A 22379-nucleotide genomic window follows, 5' to 3' on the forward strand; every position below is an offset into this window, starting at 1 on the left:
TGCCTGAATGCCAGATGGAGGCCTGGAAATTGCATTAAGCTGGTGTCACTGACTGAACATGAGGGTGTCTTCTGTCTTCTGCCTGCACTGTGGCCTTCTGTAGACTGGCCTTCTAAAGAATTTCCCATTATTCACTTTCTTCTATGTGGTCACCACTCAGAAAGCCGTCCTGCTTGTCCCGTATGGCACAATTTGAGATATCGGAAGTTTATAGAGTTTATTGTCTCGAGAAATCTCCATCTACTAGATCCTGTGATACAGTGCAGGATAGCGTGGATGGTAAGAAACAGGCTTCTGGGGCAGGACAGGCTGAGTCTCCATCCAGTTCTGCACTTCAGTAGCTGGTGACACCTGCACATTTCAGATTTCCTCTGGCTTCAGTTTCTTCATCCAAAAAAATGAAAATAATAGGATCACCTGCTTTCTAGGTTTGTTTGAGAGCTAAATGAAATATTTGCAAAGGGTTTAGGCCAATTCCTGGCTCTACTAAAGTTTTAATAAAATGCAGCTCTTATATATTAGCTAAAAATACTAACAAGATGAACATGAAATGTTCAAACATGAATAGGCCTCTGCTGATTTTGAAGCTCAGTGTTCAGAATGCTTAATAAATTAGATTATTTTAGCGGTTTATCATCTAAAAGAGGTAGTCAAGCAGTGGACTCCAGTTTTGGAAATTCTCATCGTTCCTGCATTAACTGTTTACTTTTCTTGATTGTAAAAATTATATATTTAAAAAATAGTTCCTGGATCCCGTAACGTGTACAGAAGACGGAAAGAGTATAAGCGTCGTGGTCCCCAGCCTCATTTGTTTTCTCTCCGTGTTCACAGAGGCATCAGGAATACCGGTATTTGCCCTGAAACTGTTAGATAAATATCATTAAGGAGCTACCCAGAATTATTATCTCTACATTTTTACCATAATATTGCATGACTTTAATTCTCAGACGTAATGTTCAAGAAGTTAAAATTATCCAAGTTGTTAACACGGCAAAAATATGACAGGGGAGAACTTCGAGCCTTGATCGGAAGTATTTACTTTTCTCTTCATTTTGGAAAGATGCTATTCCAAGCCACATTTTAGCAACTAAAACATCTCAGTGATGGTTTCTGTTATATTTCCTTCTGCATTTAAAAGTATTTTCCAAAAAGTATGTTAAAACCAAATGACAAGCATTTAGTACATTTTTCTACATAAGTGTTATCTTTGGCGAAACCTGACTTTTTAAAAAGTAAAGTAATGAAACCAAATAATGTGTGTGTGTTTGCGGGACAGCTACTAAAACCCTTCACGGCTTAAGGCAGTAAAGAGCAAGGTTTATCTCTGTGGATGGTCAATCTGTTACTTGTTCTTTCTGGTTAGGAGACAAAAGAGGAAACTGACAATGAATCTTTCTGTATGTTTCACCTTGCACGTTCTAGCGTGAAGCCCTATTCTGCCTCCTTTGTGCTGACTCTCCTATGTTGCCTAAAGACTGCCTTGTGGAAGTCGTTTGAATAAATCAGCATTTGTAAGACTGTCGCAGTTTTCCCATAAAACTGGCAGAGCAAAAAGCCTCCCACATAAAGCAGAAAGAAAAGTAAGCAATCATGACTAAATGTAAATGTTAATATGTTTATTAGGATTCCCATAGCTTTTGTTGAACGTTGATTGAAGGTTTGTGGGAATTAGAGTCTGCTCTGCAGGATTTTAGATAGACAACTATAAACCCAAAAGTTATCATTGAATCTATGAGTGTGTGATAGATTTAAAACGATAATCCTTGTATATAAGAGGTAAATATCTTTATTACAATCACAGTTGACTGTTGGTCTATCTTAAATGTTTACACTCTGGATGACTTCCTCGGCATAAATCACAAGTTATGTTCGTTTGGGGCACGGACTGTGCCAGGTACTGTTCTAGAATTGTGAATTCATCACGGAAGAACACAACATTTTTTTTCCCTTGGGGTGTTTACATTCTAATGAAAGGACATACAGACAGAAAACATACTCATAATAAATTAGCAATAAATAGTAAAGTCAATTGTATTGTACTCAGAGGGTGATAAATGGTGTAGAAGAAAGTAAAAGCAGAGCAGAATCAGGGGACTTAGGCATTGGCCATTTTGAATAGAGATCATGGGAGCCTCACTGAAAAAGTTGCAGTTTTGAACAAACTGGAAAGGAATGGATAAGGGAATTTTCCATCTCTCTTCTGCTTAGCTGAGGAAGACCCAAGGATGGTTTTATGTTGCCTTTTAATTTTACTGCACTCTTGTCATAGCCCTGAGTTAGAGGAGAGACAGGTGCTTAAGTCGAAGTCTGGTGTAAATATAGCTGCTTTGGAAAAAATAATGCCGTTTCAGCAAGGCTCCTACTTCCTTTTTCTTTTCCTTCCTCTCCCCCTCCTCCTTCTGACATCAGCATAAAAACTGATGCTTCGTTAATTGCATTCTTCTTCTATTATGAAAGCAACAGAGGAAAGAAAATCAGAATCTCTAACAAGGTTTGTTATGAACTGCGAAGTTGCTGCGTTTTCTATGTAGTTTGATTCCCAGGGTTTTATAAACAGGTTTGTCACTCCAACACAAAAATCCAGCCACACACTAATGCGATCATTATAAGATTGTGAGTCAAATATAATAGCATGATTGTTTTTATTTTATGCCTAGAGCAGCAAATATAGTATATAGTGCTGCAGTATGATAAGTAGACTTTTTATAACCTGTCTGATCTAAGGGCTACCTAGAGATTTCATTTGATATGTTTTGCAATAAATCAGATGAGTAAGTGTGGTTTTTTTAGGTCACAAAAGCAGTTTGGGTATTTATTGCAGTCTCCAGTAATTCTGATATTTTTCCCTGGATAGTAAGAGTAACAAGTCTGGCCAATAGCATAAAATGTCTGGGGGAAAATGTGGAAGAATTGTCATGTTAAGTAGTGCAGGTACACTGGAGGCAAACATAGTAAAAGCTGCATCTGTGTCAGTAGCTTTGCACATAGCATACCGTCTTTATCTTTGTGCCAACATGTTCAAAGATCAGTAGCAAAAGTGAATAGTACTTGGTCAGAGCAACAGATTTCTTTCCAATATATAATTTAATATTAGACATAAATAAACATCGATTTTATTATTAATATACCATGTCTGTTACATGAATATATAGTATGTTAAAACTAATTGGGCTAATCTCCACCTACCTGTGTCTCTTTCTGAGAAGTTTGCTTCCTAACAAATTAACACTATAATTTTTAGCATATTGACCTTTTATGTGTAAGGTACCACCCATCCTTATTTACATTATTAAATTCAATTTGATGCTCATCAGCCTTAAGAAAAACTACAATTAAATTCTGTGCTGGATATTTAGAAATTAGAAATTACTTTTATGTTAATTCTTTGTAGGACTACATGAGTGTCATTTGAAAAAAAAATACCACGTTTCATACATTATTTTCACAATAGTAATACATTATTGTTCTAGTAAATAATTATTCAGTGACTCAGGATCTGTGCTAACACATAAGTAGATGGTTGAAGATTCAAAGTACAATGTCATAGAGTTGAGCCTTTTTTTTTTTTTTGAGGAAGAATATCATACCAGTATTTTCAAGCATTTTTTTGGTGTTCTTACAGTTTCAAAGTGCTATGGTAGGCACTGGTTTTACTGCCTCAATGCTTTCTTCACTCATTTAGCCTTTAAAAAATTTTAATTGTACATGTCTATTTCAGATTCAGAAAGTAGATCTTTTGGGGGGCCATGTTTACAGAATGAAAAACTTTTATGCTCAACTAACTATGTATTAATTTTGAAAGGATACTGTGCTAGCATTCTAATACAGACTTATTTCTTATTTTCTACACACACACAAATCATAAATCCCTAAAAATATTCATGGAATAAAAAGAAAAAAATCTGAAAAGAGAACAGTGGAAAAAACCTCAGCCTCTCATAATTTCGTAGAAAATGAGTCAGTAATTTCAACAGACTTTGGGGGCATTTGGGTCAAAGTTGGCATACGTCTTAATTCTCCTACATAAAGACTGAGAATTTACATAAATATTTGTTTTCAAATCTTCTAAAAAATTATAAATTAATTTTTTGATTCCATATTTTTCATTACAAAATGATCACCAAGATAAGTCCAGTTACTATCCGTCACCATGCAAAGTTGTTACAATATTATTGACTGTATTCCCTATGCTGTATATTACATCCCCTTGACTTATCTATTTATAACTGGAATTTTGTACCTCTTAATCTCCCTCACTTATTTCACTTATCCGCCTGGCCCCCTTCCTTCTGGCAACCACCAGTTTGTTCTCTGTATCTTTTTTTTTTTTTTTTTTTTTTGCGGTACGCAGGCCTCTCACTGTTGTGGCCTCTCGCGTTGCGGAGCACAGGCTCCGGACGCGCAGGCTCAGCGGCCATGGCTCATGGGCCCAGCCGCTCCGCGGCATGTGGGATCTTCCGGGACCAGGGCACGAACCCGTGTCCCCTGCATTGGCAGGCGGACTCTCAACCACTGCGCCACCAGGGAAGCCCCTGTTCTCTGTATCTTTGAGTCTGTTTCTGTTCATTCGTTTTGATTTTTAGATTCCACGTATAAGTTAAATAATATGGTATATGTTTTTCTCCATCTGACTTATTTCACTTTAGCATTTAACTCTCTAGGCCTATCGTTGTTGTAGCAAATGGTAAGGTTTCATTCTTTCTTATGGCTGAGAATGTATGGACCACACCTTCTTTATCCGTTCATCTATCAGCGGACACAGGTTGCTTCCATATCTTGGGTATTGGAAATAAGGCTGCAGTGAACACAGGGGTGCATGTATCTTCTTGAATTAATATTTTTGTTTTCTTTGGAAAACTATCTAGAAGTGGGATTGCTGGGTCGTATGGTAGTTCTGTTTTTAGTTTTTTAAGGACCCTCCATGCTGTTTTCCTCAGCAGCTGCACCAGTTCACATCCCACCAACGTTGCACCACATCCTTGCCAACAGCTGTTATTTGTGCTCTTTTTGATGATGGCCATTCTGACAGGTGTGACGTAGTATCTCATTGTGGGTTTGATTTGCATTTCCCTGATGATTAGTGATGTTGAGCATCCTTTCATGTGTTTTTTTGCCATCTGTATGTCTTCTTTGGAAAAAAAATCTGTTCTATTCCACTGATGTGTATGTCTGTTTTTGTGCCAGTACCATTCTGTTTAGATTACCATAGGTTTGTAGTATAGTTTAAAATCAGGAAGCATAATACCTCTAGCTTTGTTCACCTTTCTCAAGGTTGTTTTGGCTATTTGAGGTCTTCTGTGTTTCCATACGAATTTTTTTCGTTTTTTCTTAATTAATTAATTTTTTTGCTGCATTGGGTCTTTGTTGCTGCACGTGGGCTTTCTCTAGTTGCGGCAAGCGGGGGCTGCTCTTTGTTGCGGTGTATGGTCTTCTCATTGTGTGGCTTCTCTTGCTGTGGAGCACGGGCTCTAGGCACGTGGGCTTCAGTAGTTGCGGCATGCAGGCTCAGTAGTTGCTGCTCACAGGCTCTAGAGTGCAGGCTTAGTAGCTCTGCGGCATGTGGGATCTTCCCAGACCATGGCTCAAAACCGTGTCTCCTGCATTGGCAGGTGGATTCTTAACCACTGCACCACCAGGGAAGTCCCTCCATACAAATTTTAGAATCACTTGTTCTAGTTCTGTGAAAAATGCCATTGGTATTTTAATAGGGATTGCCCTGAATCTGTAATTTCCTTGAGTGTTATGGTCATTTTAACAATATTAACTTTTCCAGTCCATGAACACAGTTTATCTTTCCACCTGTTTGTGCCGTCTTCAATTTCTTTCATCAGTGACTTCTAGATCTCTAAGAACAGGTCTTTTACCTCCTTAGGTAGGTTTATTCCTAGGTATTTTATTCTTTTGATGTGATGGTAAACAGGATTGTTTTCTTAATTTCTCTTTCTGAAAGTTTGTCATTAGTGTATAGAAATGCAACAGATTTCTGTATATTAATTTTATATCCTGCAACTTTACTGAATTTATTGATGAATTCTAGTAGTTTTTTGGTGGCGTCTTTAGGATTTTCTATGTATATATCATGTCATCTGCAAGCAGTGACAGTTCTATTCTTCCTTTCCAATTTGGATTCCTTTTATTTCTTTTCCTTGTCTGATTACTGTGACTAGGACTTCCACTACTATGTTGAATAAAAGTAGCAAATAAAAGTTTTTTCCTGTAGTTGATTTCTAGTCTAGTGGTTGGGAAAGATACTTGACATAATTTCAGTCTTTTTACAGTTATTGAGAGTTGTCTTGTGGCCTAGCATCTGATCTGTCCTGGAGAATGTTCCATGTGCGCTTGAAAGGAATGTTCTGCTGCTTTGTGGATGGAATGTCCTCTGTATATCTGTTAAACCGTTGGATCTTACATGTCATTTAAGGCCACTGTTTCTTTATTGATTTTCTGTCCAGATCATCTGTCCATTAATGTTAAGGGGTGTTAAAGTCCCTTACTATTATTCAGTTACTGTCAGTTTCTCCTTTATGTATGTTAATATTTGCTTTATGTATTTAGGTGCTATTATGTTGGGTGCATATATATTTACAATTGTTGTATCTTGTTGAATTGATTCCTCTATCATTATGTAATATCCTTCTTTGTTTTTTGTTGCAGTGCTTGTTTTAAAGTCTGTTTTATCTCATATAGGTATTGCTACCCCAACTTTATTTTTGTTTGCATTTGCATGGAATATATTTTTCCACCCCCTCACTGTCAGTCTGTGTTTGTCTTTAGATCTGAAGTGAGTATCCGGTAGGCAGCATATATAGGGGTCTTGTTTTTTTATCCAGTAATACTGTATGTCTTTTGATTGGTAAATATGTACTTATTACCATTTTGTGAATTGTTTTCTGGTTGTTTTTGTCATTCTTCTTTCTTCCTTTCTTTACCTTTGTTCTCTTTCCTTTTGATTTGATGACTATCTTTACTGTTATGTTTGGATTTCTCTCTATTTTGTGTATGTGTATCTATTATAGATTTTTGATTTATGGTTGTAATGAGGTTCATATGTAACCACCTATATATATGCATGATTATTTTAACTTGATGATCTTAAGTTCTAATGCATTATAACAACTCTGCGTTTTTACTCCACCTCCTCCCATGTTTAATGTTTTTGACAGCATGTTTTACATCTTTTTGTGTATCCCCTAACTACTTATTGTGGAGAAAGATGGTTTTACTACTTTGTTCTTTAATCTTCCTACTAACTTTATAAGAGGTTGATCTACTGCCTTTACTGTTTGTTTGTAGGAGACTCCAGTGGGACCCCGCAGCACACTCGTCTCTGGTCACCAGAGCTGCATCGTCTAGGGGTGCCTCTGTGTGTGTGCTGTGGGGGCCCTTCTGTCATGGTGGGGCTGACTCCTGTGGGCACGCTGGTACGTCGGGCTGACCCCCAGTCCAGTGGGCTGCCCGGCCCTGCCTCATGAGGTGGCTGTCAGCCCACTGTTGTGCGGCGCTAGGTCCCCTGGTGCCAGCCCGCCGCTGGGCAGGTCAGTGCTTGGTGCTAATAGGCAGGAGGAAGGACTCCAAAATGGCACTTGCAGCTCACACGTCACTATGGTAGAGTGAGCTCCCCAAGTGGCTTCTGCCTGCATCTGTGTCCCCAGGGGTGTGCAAACTGTCTCCTGCCTCTCCAGGAGGCTCTCTAAGACCAGCAGGAGGGTCTCATCCAGGCTCCTTTCAAATTACTGCCTCTCTGCTGGGATTTGGAGTGCAGGAGATTTTGTGTTTGCCCTTTAAGAGTGGAGTCTCGGGCTTCCCTGGTGGCGCAGTTGTTGAGAATCCGCCTGCCAATGCAGGGGACACAGGTTCGAGCCCTGGTCTGGGAAGATCCCGCGTGCCGTGGAGCAACTAACCCCATGTGCCACAACTACTGAGCCTGTGCTCTAGAGCCTTCAAGCCACAACTACTGAGCCTGAGCTCTAGAGCCCGCGAGCCACAACTACTGAGCCCACGAGCCACAACTACTGAGCCTGAGCTCTAGAGCCCGCGAGCCATGGCTGCTGAGGCCCACACGCCTGGAGCCCATGCTCCCCAGCAGGAGAGGCCACCACAGTGGGAGGCCGTACTGCAGTGAGGAGTGGCCCCTGCTCACCGCAACTGGAGAAGGCCCTTGCACGGCAACAGAGACCCGCCTCTGCAGAAATAAAATAAATTAATAAATGAATTATTTTTTAAAAAGGGTGGAGTCCCTATTTCCCATGGCCCCCTGGCTCTCCTGAAAGCAAGTCCCACTGGTCTGTAAAGCCAGAAGTTCTGGGGGCTCATCTTCTCGGTGCAGGACCCCCAGGCTGGGGAGCCCAGTGTGGGACCCAGGTCTCTCAGTCCTTGGGGAGAACCTCTGCAATTGTAATTTTCCTCCTGTTTGTGGGGTGTGGGTCTTGACTGTACCTTGCCTCCACACCTCCTACCTGTCTCATTGTGGTTCCTCCTTTACATCTTTAGCTGTGTAAGATCTTTTCTGCTGGTCTTCAGTTGGCCTCACTGATAGTCGCTCTGTGAATACTTGCAGCCTTGCTGTGCCCGTGGGGGCAGGAGGCCCTTCTCCACCGTCTTGGCCGCTCCCTCCAAAATCCCTGTAAGATAAAAATAAAGGCATGTTTACATTCAGTTAATGGGAATATTTGCCTAAATGTAAAGCTTTAAATAGAAACTTTCTAGCATCATTTTATTAACCCCCAAACGGGCTGTATTTCTGTGGCTGAAATGAACGAGCCTTTATATAAAATCACACACAACACATTTGCCTACTGTAAGGAAGGAGTTACTAATTAAATGCACAGAAATAATTAAAAGTAATGTGCCTTTCTAATTATCTTATCCATTTGATGTATTGTTTACAAGAATTCCAACTAATGCAGATTGATGCTCATGTCTTTATTCTTTCTTTCCAGAATTTGCGCACAAAGTGATTTTCTGAATTCTTAGGAAATTAAAAAAACAAAAGAAACATAGTTACATTTCTGCTTCAAATAGAAACATCCTTTTATTTTTAAAGCTAGCAAGCCCATCCACTTTAGTGCACTGCATGAATTCCACATTAGTGAACTCCAAAATGATTTTTTAATGTGCTTTCTTGGCTTTTCCTTTGATATCATCATTCTGTTTGAGTTTCCTTAGTCCTGAATCAAGAATCCTAATAGACATGCTCTGTGTATGTTGCCCAGGCCTGGGATGCTTGCCATCTCCCTTAGGTTATTTTAGATTTCTCAGAGGCTCTGCACAGGATGAGTTTTGAGTTCACCGGATTTGACTTCTGCCACTTTTTGTAGCCTGAGTCTTGTATTCCACAAGCATAACTTTCATCTCTATTTAAAGTGTGGGACAGCTTGGAGTGGGGTGAGAGACTTTGTGAAGTTGTGGGTCACAGCCACAAACAGCTGAGCAACCGGCTACCTGAGCCCGTGTCCTGTCCTCCGCATTCTTTTGATAAGATGATGGATCAGTGGAAGGAATGCAGGCACACTGGCTTCTGAATACCAGTGAAGCCATACTCCAAATGTTCGATCTTGGGAAAATTACCCTTTCATTGTCTTGGTTTTCTCATCTGTAGAACGAGGATAATTATACCTTTCTTGCAAGGATGTTTTGAGGATTAGTCATGGTGTATGTAAACCTTGGGACACAAGCCTGCTGCATAAAAAGACCTCATTGTGTCATCATTGTCATTACTTTTGCAAAGCCTGCTGTCTGTGATTTAAATGCATGCTGTTTAGGTTATCTTCTCTGCTTCCCTTTAGCATGAACAAGCACAGCTGGAAACGAACTCTAGAGAAACTTACTTGTATACTTATGTGTAAATGTGTGTCACCAATTGTGGTAAAAATTTATACATTGAAGAGGAGATGAATGTGTCCCGTTACAGAGACATATGAATAAACCTAACTCAGTGTGCATCCCTAAACCAACTGCGGTGTAAGTCATCTAAATACAAACCAGCCAACTAAAACTGTGAACTTAGGTCCTACCACAGAAAAAGGACACAGGACAGGAGTGTGGATGTAAGATGTGATCTTAAGGTCAAGATCTAAAAGAGGAAAAAGTCTATAACTTCACCTGTGTGGGTGGCAGAATTGATCCAAGGGCCTGGCTGGGAAAATGCTGTTAAGTGGGTCTGCCAGGCAATTTTGTAGGAAGAATGGTTAAAATTATGTCCCTGTTTTAATCTTTTTGTGACAGGATCCCACCTTGAAGATGATGGCTTCAAATAACCTAACCTAGGGGAAATTTTTAAAATAAAAGTATTTGCCACTGCACATTCTTGGCATGGTCTGTGGGTGTGCGGTAAAGCAGGGTCCCTGGTAAGAGTTAGCTTATGTAAGGGCTAAAATTGAAAACAGTCCAAGTCTAAGGGTATCACGTGAGCAAAAGCATACTTTCCCCCGCTAATTCAAACATGCCTACTTTTTTCCTCCAGAGCTAAAATAAATCACTGCGGTTTTTTGGCATGGGTAGAGTAAGAAAGAAAAAAATGCTAGACTCTCACTCAGCAAATGAGCTCACACTCTGGGAAGTACTCCAGGGCCCAGACCTACTGAAGGGACAGTGAATTCACATCCCCCCTTAGTCCTCGGTGCCTTTGTGGGGAGCGGGCACGGCGGGCCAGGGCCTGCTATTTAAGTTGTAGGGTTTTGTTGGCTTCTTTTTCTTGAGCATATAGAATTGGGTTTGCATTATCTGCAAACCATTGTAAAGCCCCTTGTTTGTTTTCTGTTTATTTTAAAGAGTAGGTTTCAGCACTTACTCAGATCCTGTTTGTCCCTACAGAGTAGATAAGACACATGAGCCCCTGCCTGGTGCCTGGTGCTTTGGAGACAACCAGTAAATGCTTATCACTCCCCCGCCCCCTCATCTTGCAGTCTCGCTTTACCTTGATGTGATTCCATTCACAGGGAGACCCCAGCCTGCATCTGAAGCGCACCGCGGTCCTTGTCTGAGTTTAGGCAGATGGATTTCCGTCCCTTAAACTCACTGTTCCAGAGCCAAAGTCATCCCCTTCCCTTCTGCTTCTCTGTATCTTAAGATCAAGGAGCCAGGTTCAAATGTGAGCCCCACCAACTCCTGTTACGACTTTGAGCACGTTCTCTAGCCATCGCGTCCAGACATTCTAGGTGCAGATGCTTCTTGCTTTAACTCCCATGCCTTTGGTTCATTCGCCAAATAGCTTTACCTCCATGACAGCAGAGTCACTGAGCGTAACTTAAATAAATAAAACGACCTAACGAGTGCCTCCAGTTTGCCAGCTAGGGAAACAGTTGGTGAGCAGATAGATGATATCGCTGTTTTCAAGTCTGTTCGACGGTAAAGACAAGTATGCAGACAATCATGACGGAGTGTGATCGGCCCTCTGACGCGCAAGGGCAGGAGACACAAGCGCTCGGCGCCCGACGCACATTTAAAGTGTCAGGGAAGAATCCCTAGGGCGTATCTAAGACGAAGCCTGCATTAGCCAGGAAAGAACAGCAGTGTTTTTGCACAGGTGAGTGGCACGTGACGAGGACCCAGCAGCACAGAGAAGACTCCGCCACATTACAGGGCTCAGGCGACTCACGCAGCCGGGGTGTGCGGTGCAAGGCGGGAGTGGCGAGAATGAAGGTTAGGAGGGAGGCGCAGCTCCAAACGTGCAAGCCGGGCACACCTGTCAAAGAGTCACTTTGGGTTCTCTTCCCAGTGCAGGAGTGGGAGGTGCTGGTGAGAAGTGACAGGAGCCTGGCCGGGATGCTGGGGACAGCAGTGCACAGTGCAAGGTTAAGAAAGGTGTTCCTTTCGCTTTCTTGGTCATTCCGGCGGTTTTAAGGTGGGAGACAGTGTGGATTTCCAGTACTGACGGGAAGGAGCGCGAAACAGTGCAGGAGAGGTGAAGGCGCGGCAGGAGACCCCCTACGAGGGGCTGCAGCTGGCGGCTGGGTGTAGGCGCACCGCTTTGTGGAGAGGACTGAGGAAATGCGTGTGCTGGCGTCCTCAGAAAGACGGTGCTGGCTGCTGAGCAGAGGTGTGGGAGCTGCTCGGAGGCTGACTCAGGAGAGGGGCACAGATGAGGTGTCCGGGCTCGGGTGGCAGCAGTGGCAGTGGCACGTCGCAGCTCTGAGGATCTTCAGGAGGGAAGATCGACAGCCTTTGGCAATTGTTAGGTTAGAGGGGAGGTTCTAGGTGTGAGGAGAGAGGAGATTGGAGGGTTGGGATGTGACCACATGGTGACCCGGGAAATCCAATCAGGAAAACTGGGTAACTGCTGGAGAGCCCAGAGGTCTGAGCTCTGTGGGGAGCACAGTGTGTGCATCCCTGCTCCCGTTGTACAGGCTTTCTCAGTCCAGGCGCAGACGTGTAGAGCAGCCATGAGACTGACCTTGGACTGGAAGTTTCAGCGACAGGTGTGATAAAGGCCAGCGCATAAGAGCTTTGAGGATATTAGCAAGATAGTGGGAGATACCACAGCCCGAGGAAGTGAAGACCCGAGGAGGAATAACTGAGTGGGAGGGCGAATGATCAGGGATTGTGGTCACACGGGGAAGCCTGAATTTAATATTGTAGTGATGAAATAGCTCCTAGTGAGGGAGAGTCAGGGTTTGCATAGCCTGTGGTTGAAGTGGAGAGGAAGCAAGCTCTCTGCAGGGGTGTTGAAGTCGCCCCCGATGATGGCAGGATTGGGGTGCAGAGGTGACAAGAGCAGTGGTCCCAGACGGGGCAGGACCGCCTACCGCGGAACACCATGGACTTTGGTGAGGGCACCTTTTCTTTATGCAAATGGCTGAGGACTCCAGGGATGTACACCTGACGTTTCTATGGAACAGAAACCTGTCCTGCATCCCACACGACTTCCCAGTGTCATGCTAGACACTGAGGGGCTCATAGATGACTCACCTGTCCCGCCTCAGGGGAATTATTTTTATGCTACACTTGCACATACACTGCACGTTCTTTGTAAAAGTTTTATTTTCTTCACTTTGATAGCCTTGATGTGTTGTATCCCTGTTTCCTTATTAAGTCTGCTTTTTCCTCTCTTTCCTTATCATATTCCAGTAAGACTCATCCGTGGTTTCCATGGAGTTGCTAGACTTTATTCTGACGTTTAACTGTACCCTTGGGCTTTCATTCTCCCGTTCTTTCTGGTACAGAATGGCTGCTGGTCTTTTTATTACACTGAAGTCGAGACTTATTTAGAATAAGTAGGTGCAGACATCTGACTTGATTTTCTCCAGTCATGCCCGAGCATTTACATATTGAAATACACATTGTTTTATTGTAAATTACTTTTTGATCCTTCATATATTACAGCTAGGGCGTTATATTAATTTGGAGGGAGAAAGTATATGCACTAGCAAGTTATATCAGCTGTGATGCCATTTCAGGATCAAATTGGGATATTACAGAGTGTTTTTTTAATTATTATTATTTTGTTGCGGTACGTGGGCCTCTCACTGTTGTGGCCTCTCCCGTTGCTGAGCACAGGCTCCGGACGCGCAGGCCCAGCGGCCATGGCTCACGGGCCCAGCCGCAGCGTGGCATGTGGGATCTTCCCAGACCGGGGCACAAACCTGTGTCCCCTGCATTGGCAGGCGGACTCTCAACCACTGCGCCACCAGGCAAGCCCCAGAGTATTCATTTTAAAAAGAGAGACTTGAGAACCACTGTCTTGGGGCAGAGAACTGGCACCCAACAGCAGTGTGTGGGAAGGTGGACGGTGCTGCCGAGTGGCCAGCGGGGGGACAGGTCAGTTTGTGCAGGCGGAGGCCCCTTCGTCTTGTTCCCAGCTCGCCCCCACTCAGACCCCCAGCCGCTCTGCTCTGTCCTCCTGGGTGTTCTCCATTGTCCAGCATAAAACCCCATGCTTTTCAAAGCCTGGAAGAGTAAGTAGGCAAGGGAATGAACCCTTGAATACCTGGGTGCGGTGCTAGTTACTAGACATGGGTTTTCATTATTCCTCCCAAGAAAGGGAGCATGGTTCCTTTTAGGATTAGAATGAAGTCCAGCCAGGGCTCAAAGACGAGAACGTGTCCAGTGTCTTAGTCCTTTCAGGCCAGCACAGCAAAATATCACAGCCCAGGTGGCTTATAGATGACAGACATTGATTTCTCACGGTTCTGGAGGCTGGAAGTCGGAGATCAGGATGCCAGCAGTTGGGGCGAGGGCTCTCTTCTCTCCTGGTGTCCTCACATGACCAGGCGCTAGGGGGCTCTGTGACATCTCCTATTAGAGCACTAAGCCCGTTTATGGGGGCTCCACCCTCGTGACCTCAGAACCTCCCAGAGACCTTTGCTTCTAACAGCATCACGTTGACGTTAGGGTTCCAACATGTGAATCTGGGGGGGACACAGACATTCAGACCACAGCATGGGTGTCACCAGGTGAGGGAGTGTTGAGGATGGGCATGTAACGGAGGGCAGTCTGGCCCTGCAGCTTGCGTTCTGCTCAAGGTGTGATACTGTCACCAAATAGACCTCCATGGCAGGGCTGTGAGAAGCTAGCCATCTGGGGCTTGTGCCCTTCTAACTCTTGATTTCGGACTCATATTTGAAACCACTCTTCGTTTTCTGGCCCCAGTCTGTTCATCATTTTGTGTGACTCTCCCAACCCAGTTACTTTCTCTGAAGGCGGACTTAATCTTTTAATATTCACAGCGTTTACTATATGCCTTGTTCACGACAGGTGTTTAGTATGTGCACACTGATTGAAATACATCAGGTCTATGTAAGTTTTCAAAGGCTTAAGGACCAACTGAGAATAAACCGTGTTGCAGAGGAGCTTGACATTGCACTGATGGTTTTACAAGTTTAAAATGCATGATGAGGTTTTTGCACCTAAAATAAAATCAAGGTTCAAAGATTTTCTTTTATTAGGGTCTGAAAACATTTAAAATTGTGTAATTCCGTTTTTTTAGGTGCACCTACTTTTTAAGCCCTTCTGGATACCATTACCTGTTAATGTACTCAGATACTCTTGAATATGTTTCATTTAAAACAAAGATTTCTAATCTTTTTAATGGAAAGATGGGGATTTAAATTTAAAAAGTAGGAAAGCAAAATTTAAAAAAACAGGAAAAATTTAGAAATAAAAAGTAGAAAAGCAAGCAAATAACTCCTAGTTTTTTCTTACATACAGCTTAACTAGAGATAATCTCTTGACTTGGGATGCACGTGAAGTTGGAGATAATTTCTTGACTTGGGATGCATGTGAAGTTGGATACACGTTTTCAGTCTGTCTTAACGGATGATGTCAATCACAGCAATGTTTATATGGTGTTCTGTTCAGGAGTGAATTTCTGTTTTCCTGTTTTTCAGGTCCTGTAGGGGTAGGTTTGAATGAACTGAAACGAAAGCTGCTGATCAGTGACACACAGCACTACGGCGTGACGGTGCCCCGTAAGTTCTGTGCTGTTTGCTGCTACTACTGGTGGCCCAGCACATACACAGCATGTGTGCTGCAAAGCCCTGCTGTCAGCACTCACATGTAGACCTCACCACAGCCCTGGGGAGTAGGGAGTGACAGTGTCCACATTTTACAGAGGAGGAAACTGAGGCACAAGAGTTAAGGGGTTTGCCCCAGATGACACAGATCATTGGCAAGGTGTTCGTTGCTTTCAGCTTCCCTACTCTCATTTTTTATGGTGGATTTTAATACAGGTATGACATCAAATTATTACTTACAAGTTTTCTGCTCAATTGAAGTTTATTCTGTTTCTTCAATTTCTAGAGTTTTCAATGAGCTTTAAGATTAGAAGGGCCAAACTGCAGAGAGTGAAGGAGGCTTCTTATAAACGTTTCTTAATTACTTTTCATATTGTAGTAATTGGCATATAATAATTTTGCATGGCCATATAATCCAAATGTGGTAGTCTTCTTTTCAGTATACAGAATTAGGTCTATTTTTATAAAAGTGGTTTTTACAGGCATTCTTACAAGTGAAGTGTGATCCTGGAAGCATTTTGATACCCAGAATAAATGCCAGTTGACTACTTAACAGGTGGATGTTAGGGAACCATCTAAAAGACTACATTAAATGTTGGCTTTTTAAGTGGTTTTAGTAATGTTTAAAAAAAAGTCATTTGTATAATGCCCTTAGCAATGTTCTCTAGTTTTGGACTAGTTGAACTTCATTTTAAACTTATAGTTTTCTGTTACCTTGTTACGCCTTGTTACTGCGTTTTTCCAAGTTATTGTTTGTAATCATTTTCAGCCGTAAGTTATAGGGCTGCTGGTTTCTACCAACAGAGATGAAAGTAAAGGAAACTGGAAATATGGAATTAAACAGTTTCTTTTTATTTCTACTTTAATTATGTATTTCTGTCACAAAAGCTGAATTGCAATATACAAGTCATTAGAACATTTTACAAAACAACTGTTAAGCTTACAGGTGAGCAATTACAGAAGAAACCTAGAAGATGGAAAACAGATTACAAAGGAAAAAAAACATTAATTTCCTACTGTGTCTTCATTGCCCTTATTTGTCTTATTTTGCCCTCCCAACAACGGTGTAAGATGGGCAATATCTCCATGTCACAGAGGAGGAAACAGGTGAAAGGATATTTTGATGGACTCAGAGGTTCCATAGGCAATAGCTGCACTTGGATTTGAAGCCAGGTCTCACGTTCTCCCTACCATACAATGCTGCACAGCCCTTGCCAACTCCAGATTCTCTTTACTGTAGCCCAGTTAGTAGTAAAAACTAATTTCTTTTGAAGAGGGTAAAGGTTAATAAGGCTGCCTATCAAATGTAACCCTCCATGATGATTTTGGTATTACTCAGGGCACTTTGGACTCAGTTAGTCCAACTATTAAAATACTGTTTGCATCTGAAGTTGTTACAGAAGTTAACAACATCCAGAAATGTTCTGGGGCTGAGACTCTGCAAAGAAATCCCTAGAGGAGTAATTTTCCTTTTTAAACAGGTGTTAATGTCAAAAGATCCCCAGAACGCAGTGTTTTCCATACTTGCCTGATACTAAGAGTCTCTTGAGGTTCTTATGAAAAGATTCCAAGGCCTTTCCAAAGAGATTCTCCTTCTGGAGACCTGACAGAATTCCTGAAAATCTGTATTTATAGCAAGTATCCCAGGTGATTCACGGTGTCAGTCATGTGTGAGAAATACAGCCATAGCATCAAATGAGGATGATTTAATTAATTAACAAGATATTTTAAGAGCAGTTTTGGCATTTTAGATTGCTTTGCTTTGTAAAAGACTTTTAGGTAGAGTCGTGATTATCTGGAGAAAAATTATTGCTTTGATTATACCACCGGTATTCTGGTTGATGTTTGAATTCTCTGTTCCAAAAAATGTACCAGATATCCACCAGAATGGGTAAATGGAGCAGTTGAACTCTCGCACATTGCTGGGGTGGGGAAGCAGAGTAATTCAGCCACTTTGGAAAACTACGGATCTGTTGAGGCTGAGCAAAACCGATACCCTGTGACCCAGCCGCTCGGCTCCTAGGACACTCCTCCCAGAAACGCATACAATATGTACTCAGATGTGCATGGAAACGGTACTCAGAAGAGCTCAAAACTGGAAGCTACCCCAGTGCCCATCAGTAGTAGACTGGATAAGCAAATGGTGGTATATTCACAAAGAGGGATGTTGTAATGCAGTGATAACCTGCTACCGCATCCAAAAGTACACATGACTCCCACAAACATTATGCTGAGCGAAAAGAGGTCGACAGACGCAAAAGAGAATGTGCTTATGACTCCCTTTTTATAAATGCAGGAAAGGCAGTGCTAATACGTGCTGTTAGAAATCTTGAGGAGGTGGGTTGGAGGGGATTCTGCGTCCTGGCAGTTTTCTTTTCTGCAGAGTGCTGGTTACACGGGTGTATTTGGTGTGTGAAAATTCATCGGGCTTACATGGGAACTTCTCTGTATATTATACTTCAGGTTTTTAAACATAAAAAAGAAACACTTGGTCGTTAAGTTAATTGTTGATTTAGTTAATTTCCTGGTTTTGATAGTACTATAGTTATGGAAGGTGTTACCCTTGGAAGAAGCTGAGTGATGGTTACATGAGGCCTTTGTGTGCTATTTTCGCAACTTATTGTGAATCTGTGATCATTTCAATTTAAAAAAAACTTTTTGAAGGGATGCTAAATTAGGTAAATGCTATTTCTTTCATGCTAAAATGTATGAACAAACTATATGAACTTTTAAAATGATCCACATAGCCATATTAAACATGCCAGGTTGCTTTTAAAGAAAGTGGTCAGAGCCCCTGATTTCTGCCTAAAAATGCTTCTGTGTGGGAAATTTCAGCCTTGATAAGCAGCATCAACATTGTTTTAAGGCCCCAGTTTATCATAACAAGTCTATATGGCTATTAACATAGTCTTTCAAAAGGCTTTTTCAGTAAATTAAAACAGTTAACAAAGCGTTATTAGAGTGGATATCAAATACTTGATGGATTCCAGAGTGTTTGTAGTCTGGAATTTGGGTGCTCTCTCAGCCAGCCACACCTGTTAATCACTGTCTGTGGTTTCTCGTGAAGGTGTATGTTACAGTTGCGTGTTGTCAGAGATTTCAAAGGCCTCATGCTCTAGAACACTTCTTTGTAGATAGGATATCTCTGTTGAGATTTCTAAAAATATGTATGTATATTGCAAGTTAGGGGACCAGTTAAAACTTTTTTTTTTTTTCTTCTCTCACCATGGTGGTTATTCTGGGGTTTTGTCGGGAGCACAGGAAGACAGTGGAGTTCGTTTCATGTTGGTTTGATGTTTCTTTTAAACGATAAACATGGCACTTAAGCAGTGAATCATGGCGAGTTAGTGGCCTGTGTTGTGGTTTGATGCCCATCTTTGCCTTCTGATTCCTTCTCATAAGAGTTTTCTGACCCCTGATTCAGGATTGCTCACGTTAATGAGCTTATGAGATTCCTATGGTGCCTCATTACAATTAGGCAGTAAAATCTTCACTGGTAAAACCACATCAGACCTGAATAGTTCACGTTGATCATGATAAGCAATTTGGTTGTAGACGTGTTACCTTATAACTGTGTTTAGCAGTGTCATAAATGTCTTATTCACTTGATTTGGGTCTAATAATATTTTTAACCCTCCCGAGGGGATTCCATGTGTCCGTGCATTAATCCTTAAACTGTGTGTTCCAGATTTTCAGTGTTCTGCCATTAAAATTGAATAGTTTTATTCAACCTTTTCTCAGTTCATGAGAGACAGATTACTGCACACAAAATCCTCGGTTTTGATTGTCAACAGTACATTTTTCTTAAGCCTACTATTTGCTAAAGGAATACCAGCAAAGACAATAACAATTAAGTAATAAATGAATATCAGCCCTAAGCTCCGAAGTAGGGTCTTGTACCAACTTAATATCTTGTATATTCTTGGATGCGTATTATGTTACATACACTTTAATAGAGTCTGTTTTTCTGCTGTGAAATTCATTCTCAGCTTTTATGGTAGAATTAAATTTATCAGTATTCCATGCTGTTCAGCAAAGCAAGTGACCTTCCGTAAAGGACAGCACCACCTCTTGATGCCCCTCCAGCAGCTCTGAGCATTGTGTTAAAATATGCTTGTTAACTAAATAGAAGGGAATTTAAATTTTGAATGTAATTTAAACTCATTTGGTTTTATAAATCTATTCCTTTCTGTGTTCGGTTACTTTTTTCCCACTTCCCTTATTTTTCCTTTTATAACATTATTGAGATATAATTAATATAAATAAACTGCACATGTTTAAAATGTACAATTAGATCACCTATATACACACACGCGAAATCATCACCACAGTCAACATAATGAAATTTCCATCTCAGAAAACGTCCCTGGGCCCTTTGTAATCCATCCTTCCACCCCTGTCCCCAGGCAACCACTGATCTGCATTCTGTCACTGTAAGATTAGTTTGAATATGGAGCATTTCTTATGAATAGAATTATACAGTATGTTCCTCCATTCTTTTCTTTTTCACCTGGCTTATTTCACTCACCTTGATGAGTTTGAGATTCACCCATGTTGTTTCATAAATCAGTTATTCATCCCTTTGAACTGCGGAGTAGTCTGCTGCATGGAAATACCACAGTTTGTCTATCCATCCAGTCACCTGTTAATGGATACTTGGGGGTTTCCCCACATTTTTGACTATTACCAGTAAACCTACTATGAGCATTGTATTCAAGTCTTTTGATGGACGTACTGATTTGTTTTTCCGGGGTAAATAAGTAGAAGTAGAATGGCTGAGTCATATGGTAACTGTAAGCTCAACTTTTTAAGAAACTGTTTTCCAAAGTGGTTATGCCCTTTTACAACCGACTAGCAGTGTATATAAGATCCAGTTGCTCCATGTCCTTGTCGACACTTGGTATAGTCGGTCTTAAATTTTTGTCAGTGCAACGTGTGTAGTGATGTCTCATTGTACTTCAGTTTGCATTTAACTCGTGACTGTGGTGTTATCATTTGGGTTGTTACTGACCTTTGAGAGTTCTTTGTATATTCTGAAAGTGTTCTTTATCTGATAAATGGGTTACAGATGTTTTCTTCCAGTCTGTGTGGCCTGCCTTTTCAGTTCTTAATGGTGTTGTTGTTCAAAAAGCAAAAGGTTTTAATTTTGACAAAGTCTAAATTATCACATATATTTTCTTTTATGTTTTGTGCTTTTTGTGTTCTATCTAAAAATTCTTTACTATCTCAAGTTCACAAAGACATCCTCCTGTTTTTCCTACAAGTTTTATAGCTTTAGGTTTTACATTTGGGTCTTGATCCATTTCAAGTTATTTTGTTGTGTTATTGTTTAGCAGACTTGCCGTGTTTCTGACGTCAGGAGAAATTGAGTCTGTTACCGTTAAGTGTGATGTTGACTCATTGATGCCCTTTGTTTGCCAAGACCTTTTATCACAGATGGGTGTTGAATTTTTTTCTAATTCTTTTCCTGCATATATTGAAATGATTGTGTCTTATCTTTCATTCTGTTAATAGGGTGAATTCCATTGACTTTCAAATGTTAAGCCAACCTTTCTTATGATCTGGAATCTTTATATATATATATATATATATATATATATATACAAATAGAATTTGACTTGCTAAAATTGTTAAGGAGTTTTGTGCCTAAATATGATGCATATTTGTCTATAATCTTATTTTCTAATGTGTTAGATTTTGCTATTATGATTGTACTAATATCATAAAATGAATTAAGCAATGATTCCTTCTCCTACTGGCAAAAAATGTTCATGTAAGATTAGTGTTATTTCATCCTTGAATGATGGATAGGCATCATCTGTCATCTAGGCCTGAAGCTTTCTTTTGGGGAAGGTTTTAAAAAATAAATTTGGTTTATGTAATAGATGCAGGGATATTTAGATTTCTTTGTCTCCTCTTATTTCAAATTTGATTCATTGTATTTTTCAAGAAATGTGTCCATTTCATCTAAATTATCAAATATGTTGGCATTAAATAGAACATAATATTCTCTTATCCTTTTTAATATCCAGAGGCTCTGTGGTAATAACCCCTTTCTCATTCTTTATATGGGTGATTTTCTCTTTTTTTCTTGATCAGTGTAATTAGATTTTAAAATTTTGTTTGTTTTTCTTTATTGTCTTTTTTTCCTATTTTGTTAATTCTTTTTCTGTTAAAATTTTTTGTTTTTCAGTTTTATTGAGATATAACTGATATATAACACTGTAAGTTTAAGGTGTACAGCATAAGGTGTTCACTTACATATATTGCACAGTCATCACCAACATAAGTTGAGTTAATGAATCATCTCATATAGATATCAAAAAAAAAACAGACAGAGAAAGAAAAGTTTTTTGCCTTGTGATGAGAAATTTTAGGATCCATTCTGTTAGCAACTTTCAAATATACAGTGCATCAGTGTTAAGTATAATGATCATGGTGTACATTACATGCCCAATACTTATTTATTTTATAACTGGAAGTTTGTCCCTTTTGACCACCTTCATCCTGCCCCCCTACCTACCTCCAAACCCTCCCACCACTTCTGATAATGACAAGTCTGATCTCTTTTTCTTTTTTTTTTTTTAACATCTTTATTGGAATATAATTGCTCTACAATGGTGTGTTAGTTTCTGCTGTATAACAAAGTGAATCAGCTATACGTATACATATATCCCCATATCCCCTCCCTCTTGAGCCTCCCTCCCACCCTGCCTATCCCACCCCTCTATGTGGTCGAAAAACACCAAGCTGATCTCCCTGTTCTATGCGGCTGCTTCTCACCAGCTACCTGTTTTACATTTGGTAGTGTATATATGTCCATGCCACTCTATCACTTCACCCCAGCTTACCCTTCCCCCTCCCCATGTCCTCAAGTCCATTCTCTACATCTGTGTCTTTATTCCTGTCCAGCCCCTAGGTTCTTCAGAA

At 40.9% G+C, this 22379-nt stretch overlaps 1 protein-coding gene across 1 annotated transcript in view; it reads left to right on the plus strand.

The window, feature by feature from the left end:
• MPP7 (MAGUK p55 scaffold protein 7) overlaps window positions 1-22379 on the plus strand; it is a 179618-nt gene that overhangs the window by 144648 nt on the left and 12591 nt on the right. The window contains exon 11 of the mRNA XM_007470910.1: window positions 15324-15404. Within this exon, the coding sequence (XP_007470972.1) occupies window positions 15324-15404 (81 nt within the window). The remainder of the gene's footprint in view (window positions 1-15323; window positions 15405-22379) is intronic.

This window comes from Lipotes vexillifer, unplaced genomic scaffold, assembly GCF_000442215.2.
Source record: "Lipotes vexillifer unplaced genomic scaffold, Lipotes_vexillifer_v1.1 scaffold439, whole genome shotgun sequence".
NCBI classification, from domain to species: Eukaryota; Metazoa; Chordata; class Mammalia; order Artiodactyla; family Lipotidae; genus Lipotes; species Lipotes vexillifer.